We start from the raw sequence: 15,642 nt of genomic DNA on the forward strand, positions 1-15,642 counted from the left end.
TGAATTTATGATAGAAATGTTAACAATCAGACAATCAGTCTTTAGTTTTAGGTAATTTAATTGCTTAAATTAAACTTTTTTTAAAGCAAATAATTTTTTCATCTTCTGCAGAGACCAATAAGATCAAAGATCCATTTGTCAAAACTCCCTTTATTCCAGTCATGTCTGACCCACGGCCAAATGCAACAATAAGGTCAGATTTGTTCTCTGAAGTTTGTTGAAAGTCGTTCTAAGGAATGTAAAAACTGTCAACTGAAGCAGAAAAAACAAGACAACCACCAGCAAAAAAAAGCTAGAATGGCATTGAAATACGCCTTTTAAATACATTGAATTCCACAGATAGTCTTTGAAGTGTTTTAAAGGGAGTGGTTTTTGTACAAAAAGTCACAGCATTTTGTAAGCCTGTTTGATCATAGTTTCTGCTTCAATCAATATTTTCATATTAACGATGGATGAAAAGGCTACTGATCTGCTAAAGGTTGCTGCAGGTAATAAACCAACAGAGAACAACGAGAATCTGCAATTCCACTTACCTCTGTGACTTATTTTAGCATCTGCTAGCTTGTTGTTCTGGTTTTATGGCATTGGCTGTTAGTAACTACCATCAGTGCTGTTTACAACTAACAAGTACTGATAATCCAACTGTCCATAGCAACGACAAACAGCAGTCATGGTTAGCAGGTAGCTTGTAAGCATACCTTGGTTAGGCATTTTAAATTAGCAGCTATAGCTAGCTATATCTATAGATATGTTAGTGGGGACAAAAAACAGAGCTATACAAGAATAAATAACCATAATTACCATAGTATGCTTTATAAGGTGTCTTTATGTCCACTTTGTGTTTAACTTGTTTCCTGTCTGGAAGCAGCCAATTACATCAAATACAAGGTGAACATTTTTTACCACATTTTCAGGGCGTGCTTTTAAAAACCAATTGACTTTGTGTGACTAAATTTTATCACATAGGGCCAGCGTATATTATTAATGTGTTTTCAGGGTCTCCAGCTTCTCAACGTAACGACTTTTTACATATTATCATTTCGGTTGAGCTTTTTGCTTTTTTCATCTCTTGTGATATTTGCATGTTTTTTTGTATCGTCTGCTCACTTTGCTTTTGCGTCCCTCATTTGAAACAAGATGCATTGTCAACCTTAAAAAACCTTTACGCTACTGGTGTCAAACAAGCCAAAAGCAAATAGAGCCCTCTGCTGATAGAAAACAAATATTGCAACATATTTTGTGTCTCATCGATTTGAATTGTCCCTTTCTTACTCAGAAAGAAGAATTGTACTGAAAGGTAGCATTACATCCCTAACTTATTTAAATAAAAGTAACTTAGTTTTCTTAAAGGAATATAATTTGTTATACAATTTCAGTTAACATTCTAAAAGTTTAACTTAGTGATATGATTAAGATAAAAAACTATAGAAAACAATAACTCCCACCGGCACTCCCAAATAATACAGCCCTCAGTAAAGCAAGTTGTGTATGTGTGTGTGTGTGTGTGTGCGTGTGTGTGTGTGTACCTTCAATGGATGAGCGTTTGGGTAGTATAGTGACCGCTCCCACTGCTACATCCTCGAGCTGGTGGATCGGGCTGCTCTTGGCCCCCCAGCTGTCAGATCCAATCCACAGGAAATGGCCCACCTGATTGGCCCTCTTGGTGGCATTGAGAACTCCCCTGCAAGGACATCCATGTGTGAATTAAGAGAGAACAAGAGGGTGTGTGCAGTCCAATATCTATTACACAAAGCCAAAGCTAGCTCAAAGGTGTAGTTTGGATGTGAGAACTCTGTCAAAGAATTCTGTGAAAAGGAAGGACGCTGTTTTTATTTGTTCATGTTAGCTTGTGTATTTCTGTGTAATAGGTGTTTTTCCAATGTTTTATTTAGAGGGAGTACAAGTCATCTTCTTTTACATTTCACAAGCATATCCACTGCTAGCGTCTTCATTTTGAATTTACAGGTACTAAATGTTTCATTCTGTGTTTCTTTACACCATGTCCCATGGGCTGTAGTGAATGAAACAATATCTCTGTTGCTTTGTTGAGATCTGTATTCCCTCTTCTCCTCTGAGGCATGCTCGTGTTTGTGTTGTTGGTGGTACGTTTGTGCAGCATGCATGATAAATCTGTGCCTTTAGCCTGTCTTCAGGAGCTGCTATTCAGAGATTAAAGACCTCAACATGGCAAGTCATCAACGCTCGTCATTGTGCTCCCATCCTCACCGTATGTCTTCTTCGCTGGCGAAGATGACGACTGCTCGCGAATTCTGCGTTTCCAGCAGTTGTGCGATGGCTTTGTCGTAATCCTCCAACTTGGGGTTGTGAGGGATTTTCAGAGACTGGGCGATGCAGATTCCACCTTTTCAAATGGGGAAAGAAGTAAGAAATGATAAGGCCTCTGGGATGATCCCAACCCATTCACACACTCTCACAGTGGAACAGAAGCCGGGGGTCACAATAGCTGCTTTTCCCCCTACTGAAATAGAAAACATCAGAACACAATAGTAAGACTTTGTTGGTGCTGTCATGCTTGCTGCTATATAGTCTAAATGATAGTCTTTGGGTGTATACATTTGCACTTGGAAATGAGCTGAAAACCACAGCGGCATGCAATATAACTCTCAAATGGCGCCCTCCGACCGAGCACCAAAACCATTGAAAGTAAGACGGAAACAAATCTGCTATAACAAATTCAATGGTCCACTTCAAGAGGGACATAAAGCCTCAGATTTCATCTTATGGATACAGAAAATACAATAGCACACTATTGACTTCTCATTTAAAATCATTATCAAACATCTCTCGTTGGACACTGAACCAATCAGATAGCAGAGCAGGCGATAAAAAACAAGGAGGATATTAGTACTGAGAATTAATCATTCTCAGGCAGGTCACCACTAACGAGTTTGTACAGGATAAAGAGTTCTGATTGCTCTGTGCATTGCTAAACAGTTAATGGCTATCTGGTACAGTGTTTGACTGCGATTGGCTTATAGCAGTTTGTAGATACCACTGTCTTCAGGGTTATCTTAAACAGCTCATTAATGAGTAGAGAGGCTAAATTATCTTTCATAAAAAACCGAACAGAATAGTTCAACCTAAGGTGGTAATTAAACGTGCAGAGGACAAACTAACCTTTGAGGCACGCTGTATAAACAGATAATATGTTCACCTGCACGAGAGAACATCATTACTACTGTAGGCCTAGACTCCAGGCAGCAGCCTGTGTCCTGAGTCAACAGCAAAGCTCTACCCAAACCAATTAAAATGTATCCCACTCAAGCATTTTAATAGCCTACCCAATAACCTTTCAGTTTGAGTTTCCCTGAGTAGACAGAGAAATGGAAGGATTCTCCTAATTGCCAGTCTCCTTGGGCTCATTACTTTGATATAAACAGCTTTTAGCTGGCAGAACACACATCTCCAGTCACGGTTTACTGTGGCATTTCTAAAGGCACGAACTAGCAAAATGACAACTGCTGAGCCTCCTCTTAACTATTCATTTTTCAAGTATTAGCAGGCAGACATAGAAACGTTTCTCCATTCAAGACAAAAGACCGCTGGGATGACTGCTGTTATCTCCCCTAAGTGGACTAAACATAAAAATGGAGATCCCACAAATGGTCTCACTGTTGCTTGAGGGTTTGTGGTATCCTGTTAGAGTGAAACGTGCCTGGTGTTATTTGTGCAGAACAGCCAGCGTTGTGGGTCTCCAAGGGATGACACTAAAGCTCTTTCTCTGCACAGAGATTTTAGTTTATTTCAGCCAGAAATCCGACAGTATGACACTGCAAGTCTGGGTTTACGTTTTAGGAATATATTCTTTCACTGGATAATATCTGAATCTACTGTATTAATGGCATCTTTCAATTCCAGAGGGCAGGTACAGCACGTATCACACACACATTAAGTACACAGAGGAATAGAAGAAAAACAGTCTCATGAAAATGCAATAACTCCGTTATGACAAAAAAAACAACCCTGTGGGCTTGTGTGAAGAGGTATAACAGTCTTGAACAGAGATTTATTATAGGTCACAACAGTCAATAATAGAGACAGAGACCACAAGAGCCACTGATGAAGATAAGAAGCACTTGGAGCAGATCCCATCTTCGCAAAGACAGAGAGAGAGCGGCCGAGCTGAACGTGCTTTGGGCTTAAGTCTGCCCTAAGGGCTGCCGACCAGCAGTGTAGCGGTGGTAGCTAAATTATTGAACGCCTGCGGAATACCTCATCTGTCAGTCAGCCAGACGCTCAGTCAGTCAGGGGGAGGGCAGGCATGATGGAAATGAGAGCATTGTATCTGTACTTCCACAGTATTCTGCTGTGGGTCGGACCGCCTTCACCTGTCACTGGAGAGCATCGCCTTGACTTGAAAGAGCTCTCGACTCAAATAGTGGCTTTATAGAAGAGCCATGTGTCTGTCTTGGCTGGTGATGGTGTGATGTGAGACGGATGGATTTCAGGCTCTGGAGGAGGGGAGGGGTGTTTTACTCCCAGTTCATTGAAGTCTTATCCAAGAAAGAGGATTGTATAGTAATAACGTAGTAAAGCAACTGCTAAATGCCTCCGGATATTTGGCTTGAGATAGATAAATGCATATGTGATTTTAAAGTTGAGCATGTCTTTAAGCCTCCACAAAAATCAGAGTGAAAATTAACACTCATATCTAATAGAAAAAAAAAACAAGTAAAAATCAAACAGCTTGATTCTCTGCAGACTTTCTCTACTAACTGTGTAGGCGTGGCAGATTGCATTTGATTGACATCTCCCTCGGCTCCTGAACTAGCACTGGACAATAAGCCTCTTCCAGTGCTGTATGTTTTTTCTGGCTGATTCAGAGTTGGGGGGCGGAAGCAGAAACCCTGCCAGTTCTAAAAAGCATTTTTTTATTGGTCAGTTTATGTGATTAAATGTGATATTACATATGTATATGTAATTTTTTGCATGATATTAGTGTTTAATCTCCCAGCATTATGAAGACTGATTCCAAATACATTTCTAGAACATTTCAGAACAGCCTGCCCCTGAAATATTCCTGAGTTGCTCACTCACACATGGCCCTCCCAGGTGGAGATTTTGCCTCAGGTGGCAAGACATGATGTAAAAAGGACACAGGGAAGACCTGTTATGTTTACAACTTATCCAAGCTAACTAATGAAGCATCAGAGTCTGAGGCTGTGACCACAGGTTTTTGCTTTTATAACAAGGCTTTGTGTAGTTTGAAATGTTCACAGAATCAATGAAAGAGTGAAAAAGAACATGCAGGTGAGCAGAAAATGGAGCAGAAAAAAAAAGTAAGCAGCTATTATGGGTTTGTTTTTGTCAGTAAATGTCATCAGGACTGCATGTTAAGTGGTCTAGCATCGTTCAAAAGTCTACATTTTAAACACCTCTGTGAGGATGGAAAGAGGCTGTGTCAAACAGTTTATGTAACTTTCTGAAACAAACTGACACTCGCACACCATTTCACACAGCAATGTGCCATCTGTGAAGAAGTTAGAAAGAATGTAATAACAGTTCCCTTTTTTAAGTTTTCACAGTTTTTTTTAAAAAGTCATTTTTCATGTGTATAATTGATTCAAACACTACGCATGCCTTCAAGGAGAGGCTTTCTGAAAAAGTGTGCCGTAATCCCCATGATCAAACGATTCTGTACAGCTGTGAGCATGTTTGCTCTTCTTTGAGGTTCGACAACATTTTCTTAGTTTGTCTTAAATTCAAAACACATTGCACTTTAGTTCTTAATATGTTCAGTCTGAAATTATCCTGGAAGTAAGATATGCTCGCTTGTGAAATTAAAAAGTTTGAGCTGCACTTCAGTCACTTACCCGTGATGTCAAAAAAATAAAATGAAAACTATATTCACCGTGAACTCCTACCCTCTGCTTCACATTTGGGTAATATATCAAAGACAGCGTAATGATCATGATGGCTAAATTCATCAGGCTCTTGGAAGTTCTCTGCTTATCTGTCTGAGTGCCATAGGTCATGCACTGCATTAACTGCTTCAATTATTCATCCTCAATGCCCTCGGTTCTGAAAATGCACTCCGGGGCGAGGAATCCTGCATCGCCATTTTGCTTTAGTGAAATACAAATCCCTTTAAATTAGAGGCTCTTGATGGATTCGACCCCCCGCCCGTCTACTCAACACCCTCCAAACCCAAGCCTCCAGGGGATCCATAATGCTGCAATTATATTTATCACCTCCACAGTCACAAGGCAGACCTGCTCCCTCCAGCTTCCCTGCATGAACACGTGGGAGCACATCAAACTGGGCTGACAGGCGGCTGACATTCATATTCTACATCTGTGCAACCTTCCATATCCTCTGTGCCTTTTCACTGCCAGTCAGGGGCTTGTCAATGTCGTAGGGTCATGCGCAGGAGTCGTCGTCGTCGTCGTCTATTTTTACGGTGCTTTTCAGATGCAGCAGGGTTTCTCTCCTACTGCTAAACATGAGCGCTGTTCTTCACTGGCAGGTTGTGTTTCCCTCACAGCTCAGATCTAACAAAATGCATCGTGTTGGCAACCCGCTGCAATCAATTCCACAGTGATACTTTGTGGGTGGTTTTCCTCAAATGCAAGTCTTTTTATGAAATGGGAAAAACTGAGCTCCATCGCTCTGGCCTGAGTCCAGACAGACAGAGAAAAATACAAACAAGATTAATCTCTGCCAGCTTCACCTGGAGCCAGGATGAAGGTGCACAATGGAGCAGTGCCGAAACAGGGGGAGAGAAAGTGGAGCAAAAAAAAAAAAAAAAAAAACAGAGGAGAAAAGAGAAAACACAGACAAAATAGATCAATACAAGCTGACCATCACTCTAGTCTCAGCTTGGGGTAATGGGCAGCCATATTGCATTGGTCCGTTGGATGGTTTCTCCTTGAAGTGGTGAAGTTTGAATTCTACTAATGCATCTGACATTTTATTTCAACCAAACAGGGCTGCTCAAAAATACAAAATCCCAAGGCCTCATGGATCACCTTGCAAGTATGCTGCAACAGCATCCAGCCAGTGAATGTTCTAGCTCTGCAGTTAAGCAGTTTGTTGAAAATTTTATGTTCTAAATATATCTCCTCACAACACATTTAAAGTGAGCACCAGATTTTTTTCTACATCCGTCTTTCTTAAGAAGTCTGTTTTTTATTCAATTCAAACCAACTCCAGTCAGTGCTGGTGCAGAGCTGCTGCCTTTAGAGGAGTCGTGTCAATGCACAGTTATGCTATTACATAATTAATGTGTTTATTAAAGATAAAATGCCTTGGGTTCTGGGAGCTTCTCTTTACAGGAAGTAATTCCCATTTGTATATGAATACAAAATATTGGAAAGTGACTGCGGCTCAGCAGCAACAGGATGAGTCAACAACAACAATGGCTTATAATTTCATTCTTGTGCAGCTGTTCAAGTGTCATAATAATATCAGCGGGCTTACTGCTCTTTGCTTAAGACGAGAAAAAAAAGGAACATCTGTAGAAAATGCATCTGAGGAAACCAGTTTGAAGAAAATGTGTTTATCACAGGATATGAGAGGAGCTGAAAGTTCTAAAGTAAGCCTGAAATCAGGGCTTTTCCTTCTCAATCCTACACTTTCCCTCTCGCTCTGTCGATGCAAATTACACAGCCACAAACAGCTTCTTAAAGTTTTAATGAGTGATCACACTGGACACGGATGCACACGGATGAAATATTCATGCACGCTGGACTTCTTATCGGTGCCTGTGGGATATCATTAGCTTTCCTCCTTCTTGAGGTTTCCGCACATTAGTCTGTTAGAAGAGACAGAGATCACTCCCACAGATGTACGAGAAACTGTTTGGGATTCACGCAGGATGAGCTGAGCAGCAGCAAAATACCTTTTCAATAGCACACCTGTTGTTGTGGTATAATGGATATTGATGTTGAGGTTGGGTACAGGATTCTTATCCAGTATGTTTTCACAAAAGCAGCTAACCTCTCCCAAGTGCCAAAACAAATGTGCAATAGACATAGAAGCTTGTTAGCTAGCCACACAACATGAGTTAAAGCATCAATTTTACACTGCAACCGTAAAACCTCCCTCCTCTTCTTCCTCGCTCACGAGAAACAAAGCTGGGACATGATAATGCAACTGCTACTTAAATTAAGGCGAAACTTTGATCAGGCAGCACATGCTCCAGATTCTGCAGTATGCTTTCCATGTAAGCTGTTTAAGTTGAGTTCATGGAAATACGTTTTAAGTTTGAGTGCTGTTGTGTTTGTTTGGTGTTTAGTGCAAAGATAAAAAATGTAAACAACAAATATAAACATGTTATTTAAAGTACCACCAAATGGACTTCACCTGGGCAATATAACAATAAAAAATATTACAAATGTTTGATAAAAGTCAGATAGATTAAACCCTGTAGTTACACCAACCAAACACTGGGGAAGGGGGTGCTAATGCACCTTAAATGCTAGTTTCTACCTGACAGCAAAGCGAAGAAGAAAAAGACAATGAACAGCCAATCACGTCGCAGGGATATGGGTAGGCAGGCTTACAGTTTGGAGCGGAATGGAAACACAGCTGAAATGACTGATACCGTTACTGAAGAAACCTCTGAGCCTATCAGCTCAAAGATGAGAAAAAACATTGTCGACAAGAAAGGCCGCTCAACTTCAGGAGTTTGGAGATATTTTGGCAATTTGTACAGCCTGACAAAAAACAGAGTAACGTGCTCTGTAAACTGTGATGAAGACATATAACAGCTAAAAGGGATAACACCACAAACATTTTCCACCATTTGAAACAATATCACTCGAACAAGAACACACCGAAAGAAATAAATTACAGTCCAAAACGAGTGTCAGTGTGGACCCTCAGCAAGCACTGGGCCAGTAAGTTATACTCCCCAACTCTCATATCAGCTTTTTCCAGCTCTCTGCACTGTGCTTATGATTGTGAAATGTTCCTCTGTTCAAGTATCGTTTGTCATGTTCTGACAATGAAGAATGGTTAAAACACAATCAACCATCTGGTTTCTTCAGCTTTCAGTCAGGAGCAAAAATCAGCCTTTAAAATTCAAAGACATTTACCTTCATAAATATCAATATCGACTGATATGAACATTTTTTCAGTGGATAACATTTTATTGTCATATCGCCCAGCCCTAGGTCAAATGATCATGATGTGTCGGACATACCAATCAGATCCCGTCATTTCATATGGTTGTTGCAGTAGCAGTAGATGGTGAACCTTGTGATTTTTTTTGTGAATCAGAATACATTCATGTAATATTCCTGGTAAATCAGTATCTTCATTTTATGTGTGGTGGGATCCAGTAAAGAACAAGAAACAGTGACAGATTTTGTGTTTTGTAATGTCATTTCAATCATTTCACCATGGTAGACAGCATCAAGTTTTCTGATTGTGCTATTGTGGAGCCAAGGTAAGATTCCTCTTACAGCGGTTCTTTCACAAAGATAAAAAAAAAAAAGGCTTGAGTCTTGAACATAATAATTCCCACCTCTTGGGCATTAAAGACATTCTTACAATCACTATCGCTCAGTAAACTGTATTTATCCTAAATGTATCCTTGTCATGTTCTTGCAGAAATCCTGCAGCAGCAACTTTGCAAAGTCCCTACAGACTTTCAAAAGCACAGCACACGATTTGACAAAGATAGCCTGCTCAGTGAACTGTAAGGACTCTGAGTGTTTCCTGGCGACAGCAATGACTGCTGATTCACATGTACCACCAACACATGCCAGCAACAGCACCGCTGTGGAGAGCAGGTGATTCATGCACCACATTCAGCCCAGTTACAGGCAAAAGACACAACACCTTGTCTGCATGTGAATTCTGCTGTAAGTACTCTTTAGGAGCTGTGATCAAACCCTAAATAAACTATTCAAATGTAAATCGTAAGAGAGGTTCATCACGACTTAAAATCATCATCATTGATGTTGAGTTAACAGGCAAAACAGACAAGAATGACTCTTAATAGCTTGCTTTCTCCAGCATTTAGTGGTTCTCTGTTTAATTGTAGTTTCAAGAGAAATGCCAAGAGACATTCACAAAAGAAGGCTTCTTTTCTACAAACACTAAAAGTCTTAAAAGCTCGCTGCTTTAAAAGCTCCAACCCGAGCAGGGTCACTAAACTGACTGACCGCAAATCTCACTGACCATCATTACCGTCCACAATGCCCTGCACTCTCACCCAGTAAGGATATAAAACACGAGGTGAAACAGAAAAGCAAATGTGTGAAACTCAAATCACCCCAACGAACACTCAGCTGGAACATTCTCTGATGGCTAAAGAGAACACATGAGACTATTTCACACAATGTCTGTTCTGAGTTCAAAACACTGAAGTGGTTACATTTGATAACAGTGAATATGTTAGAGGCTCATTATCGTGATGTGGCAAGCTGTTTCTCCATCTACATTTCCTCTAACACTCTTAAACTCACTGGGGGACGAAAGCAGAAGTTGCCAAACTGATCAATAATTCATTCACCAAAAGAGAGAAAAAAAAAACGATTCAAGGATGAGCTGGAAATAAAGGACGTTTCCTCTCCTGAAAAATGCAACTGTGTGTTGAAATCTTACAAACACGTTTAAAAAAAAAAGAAAAAAAAAAAAAAAAAAGGCTTTAGTTCTCATCCCTGATCACCTTTCCTCACCTGCTTCTTTGGAGAGTTGTGTGAAGGCCTCCACTCCCTTCTCTCCGTAGCTGCCCTCCGAGGCAATGGTGGAGATGTAGGTCCAGCCCAAGGCTCGGATAATGTCCACCATGGCCTGAGCCTGGAACGAGTCTGGGGGAACCACACGCGAGAAGAAGTCATAGCGCCTGTCGTCACTCAACTCGGGGGCTGTTGACGCATAGCTGATCTGCGGGATCTGGGGGAAAAAAGAAGGGGGAAGGAGGACGTTTAGTCATGTGTTGATATTGTTCTGGTGCAGTGTTATAGGTGTTTGCTGTGGTGAAGGCTCTGAAAAATCACATTTGTTTAATGTGCACATATCTGATATGGCTGCCTGTTTACTGTAAACAGAGCAGAACATCAGAGCTTATGTTGTACACCTAACATATTTGTCATAAATAGTCCTTTTAGGTCTGACATGAAATTGTTAAATACAAAGTCTCAGGTTCAGGTTCAGGTGACTTTATCTGTACCTGTAGGTAGATTTGTTTGCAGCCAGCGAGATTGTAGGTAGATATGTTTCAGCGTAGCCCGTCTGTATAAAAAGATGGATGACATCACAGATCCCCGAATGTGATGCAAAAACATTTGGTGCTCTCCCTCCTGACTGTATGTAGAATAAGCCAAAAGCTCTGCCTCCTCCAACAGATGGGACATGCATATGGGTCAAACTATAAAAACCAAATTAACTTTTCTCAAACATGGTGTAGGATCTAAAAGTTAGTTCTCAATATACTGATAAATGTATTTCTATTTTTCAAAGAATGGTAGTTTCACTTATTTGATGCTATAAAAAAGGGGTAAAATTCTATGACTGACAGCTCTGTTGCTTGTGTGTGTGTGTGTGTGTGTGTGTGTGTGTGTGTGTGTGTGTGTGTGTGTGTGTGTGTGTGTGTGTGTGTGTGTGTGTGTGTGTGTGTGTGTGTGTATCGAGGATTTATGAGATTGTCACCAGGTTTTTTTAATATGGCAAAAAAATAAAAAGCCCTTCAAGAGTCGTGACACTTTTTTAAAAATTGTCATGTGACCTTAGTGTAGAGCATGTTCATGAGAGGAATCACTTTAAATATTTGAAAAACAAAAATAACTCCAATAGTCCACGTCACAATCTTCATCTGCTTGACACTCCTTAAAGGTCACATATTCTCCTTCTCCTCTTCTCTCTGAGCTCCCCAAAACTGTGAAGGTTGTAGTTATTAATCCACTCTGATCCTGTATTTGATCATGCCTATAAACCTCTCTATTTCAGCCCTGCTCAGAACAGACCGTTTCTGTGTCCGTAGCTTTTATTTTTTTACGGTGAGACTCAGAACAGATTGCAGAACAAACACAAGCTGTGGCAATGTCCCCCACCTGGGGGAGGGGTTACTGTCCTTTGTGATGTCATGAAGATAAATCCTTGAAACGGCCTGTTTGAGCACACACTTTCTGAAAAGTGGAGCAGGCAGAAGACAGGGAGGATGGACTTTTCTCATAATTGGGGAGTTTTCACACAGGCTAGGGACAAATATTAGTCTTCGAAAAACAGTGTAAAGTGTATTTTGCATAATACTGTATGTGACCTTTTATAAAAACTGTGTTTACAATGTTAAAAGAGTTTCCTACTTAATGATAGCTGAAATATTTCTATTACAGCTGAGAAAACTTAAACTGCTGAGGACGACACTCTGATGTTTGGACGAGATAATCACTTTAATGTTTCTTTAAAAGACTGCAGGTGTTCACAAAGCTCAGCTTTTTAAGTGAGCAAGCGTCATCACTAACAGCAGGTAAATGTCAATCTGTGAGTCAGTCTCTTTTTGTTTTCCTACTTTTCCTGCTCCAACATAAGTCTGACGATTGTGGCTTAAGGCCATGATGTCTACAACTATAGGATAAATCACTATAATACAGAGCCTATAATGAAGTCAAGTGGATAAGGGATCTAGTGCTATATTGTTCACATTTCTACCTGATAACGTCCTCAACATCTCATCAGCTGCTGTGTTTGACATTCTGAAACTACAATCACACCTGGTGGCATGTCTGAGATCAATATGGCCTCTCATTTAACAGGTGGACGCACAAGCAGATACAGACATCCTTTTCTCTTGAACCCCAGCACTGTATCTCATCACACAGTCTAATCAGAGCGCACTATGAACGCCATCCATTTCCGTTAGAGTGATCAAAAGCAGCCGGACGCTGGGGAAACACTGGAATGAGGACACAGCAGCTGGCTGATGGGATCACTCCAACTCTCAGAGTGTGAGTTATAGCTTTGACCCACAACTCAAAGCGAGTCAAGCGCACAAAGCTGACAAATTGAGGTGCAGGAGGAGGAGGTCAAGCATAAGACGACTCAATGTATTTCAAAAAGGCCCCAAAAAATACAAATCTACAAAATGAGTGAATTGCACCATCAGTGGTGCAATTAGACAAATGTACAGTTTGGAATGCTGCTGTGGTGTCCCAGGTTGAATCCCATCAGGACTGCCTGAAGTGAATGTACAGGGTGAGAATAAGAGGAATGAAAAAGGAACAACCACTGTGAATTGCATTCAAAAAAGACTATTCTTTCCAAAAAGTAAAGCATCAATTTGGAACATTTGATAGAAGGGAATGTATCTGAACAGAGTTGCTGCAGAGTCAAAAGGTATTATGGGTTTGTTGAATCTCGTCCTATCTTCGCCTCAGCTGGGACATAAAAGCTGCTTGAACATTTGTCTCTCTAGAGCTTTTCGCTGCAGGGAACCATTTAAGATGGCAATGTCTCTTTTTAAAAAAAAACTTTGTTCCTGGCTTGTTCCCTCTCAATACTCCTACACTTCTTATTCCCAAGGATTCTGCACCAACATTCAGTACAAACATTGACATTTTCAGCATGTGCTTTTTTTAATTAACACTCTGACCTCCAGGCAACAAAAGTGATAAACCTTGATTGAGAAAGAGTCCAGGTGTGAGGATTAAACCTGCTTGAATACAAGGAGATGCTGACTAACTAATACCGATAACAATCTGACACCTTTGGATTCCCTTTTCCAAGCCTTCAAATTAAATAGAATGCAAGTTAATAATTTAACCTCCGTAAAATAAGTGAATCAAAATCTCCTGATCTGTCTTTCCCGGTAGATTACAAAGTTGAGTTTTTCCACTTGAGTTGGATGATTGATTCCCGGAATGGGTTCAACTAAATAAGCTCTTGTTGCAACAAATTGCAGCAGATGTGAATTTATTGGCTGAGGTTGATAATGCAGAGATAACAAGGCGGGGAGAATAGATATTTTATTGATATTTCCAAATCAATTTCTGTAAATAATTAGCTTGAAATGAGAACAGGATTACAGTCCTCTAATCTTCCAGCTACATTAGGAATTTGACTTGCACAGATGCGTTTGAAACTCTTTGTGATTGTCTTTAATTTTAATACAACATTTTTTAATTTGCAACATAGGAAACATCATTTATCACGGGGATGACAACATAGTCCTGTTTCATGAGGGTAAAAAGTTGTTGGTGACTCCTGCAAGAAGTCTGCATCCAAGAAACTTCAGTAACCATGATGGGCACATGAATTCAGGCGAAGAATGATTAATGACGCCCCCATTCAGAATCACAATTACCAAAAGCGGATGCCTAGCACCTGTCATCTGCAGTATAGATCAGCGTTCAGATTGCTGAGGGTAATCGCCTGGCTTGCTCTTGAATGTATCTGGGCTGACAGGATCGATGGAAGGAAAACACAGAGGTCTGTTATAGGGGACACTGTTTTATTGATTTACCACAGCAAAGTGCTGCGGCCGCCCTGAATAAAAATCTGTTGCTAAAGTCTAAAGAAGGCAACAAAAAAAAAACCAGAAAGAAGGCGTTCAATCGGGGGAGGGTTGTTAATCTGCTTATTGACATTAAATGAGAATTTCAACCCGGGTGTTTAAGAGGAGAGGGGACGAAGCGAGGTTGTGTAAAGGTTAGACACGTTCACAGTAAGAGGGAATGCCAGGCAAAGTTAATTAGAGTGCCTTGGCCTTTCCGTTGTGTTTCCTCATGCAGCACCACCACTACCCTAACCATGGTCAGCTCTGACAAGAGGTGAGAGACTGTAATGTTTGTGCTTTTACTGCCCGACCCGGCTCATTTAAAGGTGATGATTCCAAGAGGCTGAGAGCAATTCTTGCTGTGATTTTCTGCTTTGGTTTGATCGCACATGCTCAATGCAAAAAAGGCATTTTTGTTTGAAGAAAAACAGGCAGCATATGGCACAACACGACTCTCAGTTGGGGTAATGGCAGCGATCTATCCTTGCCATCTGAGAGGAGGAAAATTTGCAGATATAAGATGGGACACAGAAAACAGAGAGATATGACAAGCTATGGGTTCTTAGACAAAAATCAAAGGCCATCTTTCAAACAAAGAGTGTTTTCCTACAAAAGGCAATACTGTAGGAACACAATCTGTCAAAGAATTAGACAATGAAAACTTGAGTGTTGTACAGGCTGGGTTTGGTTTCCATTTATCTGATGGCTACGCTAAAAAGCATTGCTGCAAATGAAGCATGAGTGGCAGAGCTGAGATGTTTCCCATGAATGGCTCTAACTGGGGTGGGGAGTGCGGCCGGGGAGTTTGTGTTGCAGGAATCCCAGCGCCTCTATTTGCTGCATGATTAGCTCTTTAAGTATATCTTGACAACAGTCAAGGATCCGCTCGGCTGTTTGCAACCATCTCCATGGTGACGGCGGATATGACAGCGGGTTCTGACAGACCCGAATTCATAACCCCGTGCTGCCTGTGGCTGGATGCCAATGCACAGACTGTCCTTATGACACCAGCACAATGACACGCACACACAAAATGTAAGTATGATCCAATAAACTGGCCAAGAAGCTATTTTGAAAGTCACTCAAAAACTGCACAGCCTGTCCCTAATGGAATAAATATTTGCTCACAGAAAACATCCCTAGTCAGAGGATTTATTTGTAGCTGCAAAGCCGGGTGT

At 40.7% G+C, this 15,642-nt stretch overlaps 1 protein-coding gene across 2 annotated transcripts in view; it reads right to left on the minus strand.

Moving 5' to 3' along the window:
- LOC132989625 (metabotropic glutamate receptor 7) overlaps window positions 1–15,642 on the minus strand; it is a 65,044-nt gene that overhangs the window by 27,805 nt on the left and 21,597 nt on the right. For both annotated transcript variants that reach the window (XM_061057338.1, XM_061057337.1), the window contains exons 3-5: window positions 10,650–10,866; window positions 2,227–2,362; window positions 1,527–1,681 (exon numbers count right to left, since the gene is read on the minus strand). In XM_061057338.1, the coding sequence (XP_060913321.1) occupies window positions 1,527–1,681; window positions 2,227–2,362; window positions 10,650–10,866 (508 nt within the window). The remainder of the gene's footprint in view (window positions 1–1,526; window positions 1,682–2,226; window positions 2,363–10,649; window positions 10,867–15,642) is intronic.

This window comes from Labrus mixtus, chromosome 15 (genome assembly GCF_963584025.1).
Source record: "Labrus mixtus chromosome 15, fLabMix1.1, whole genome shotgun sequence".
Lineage (NCBI taxonomy): Eukaryota > Metazoa > Chordata > Actinopteri > Labriformes > Labridae > Labrus > Labrus mixtus.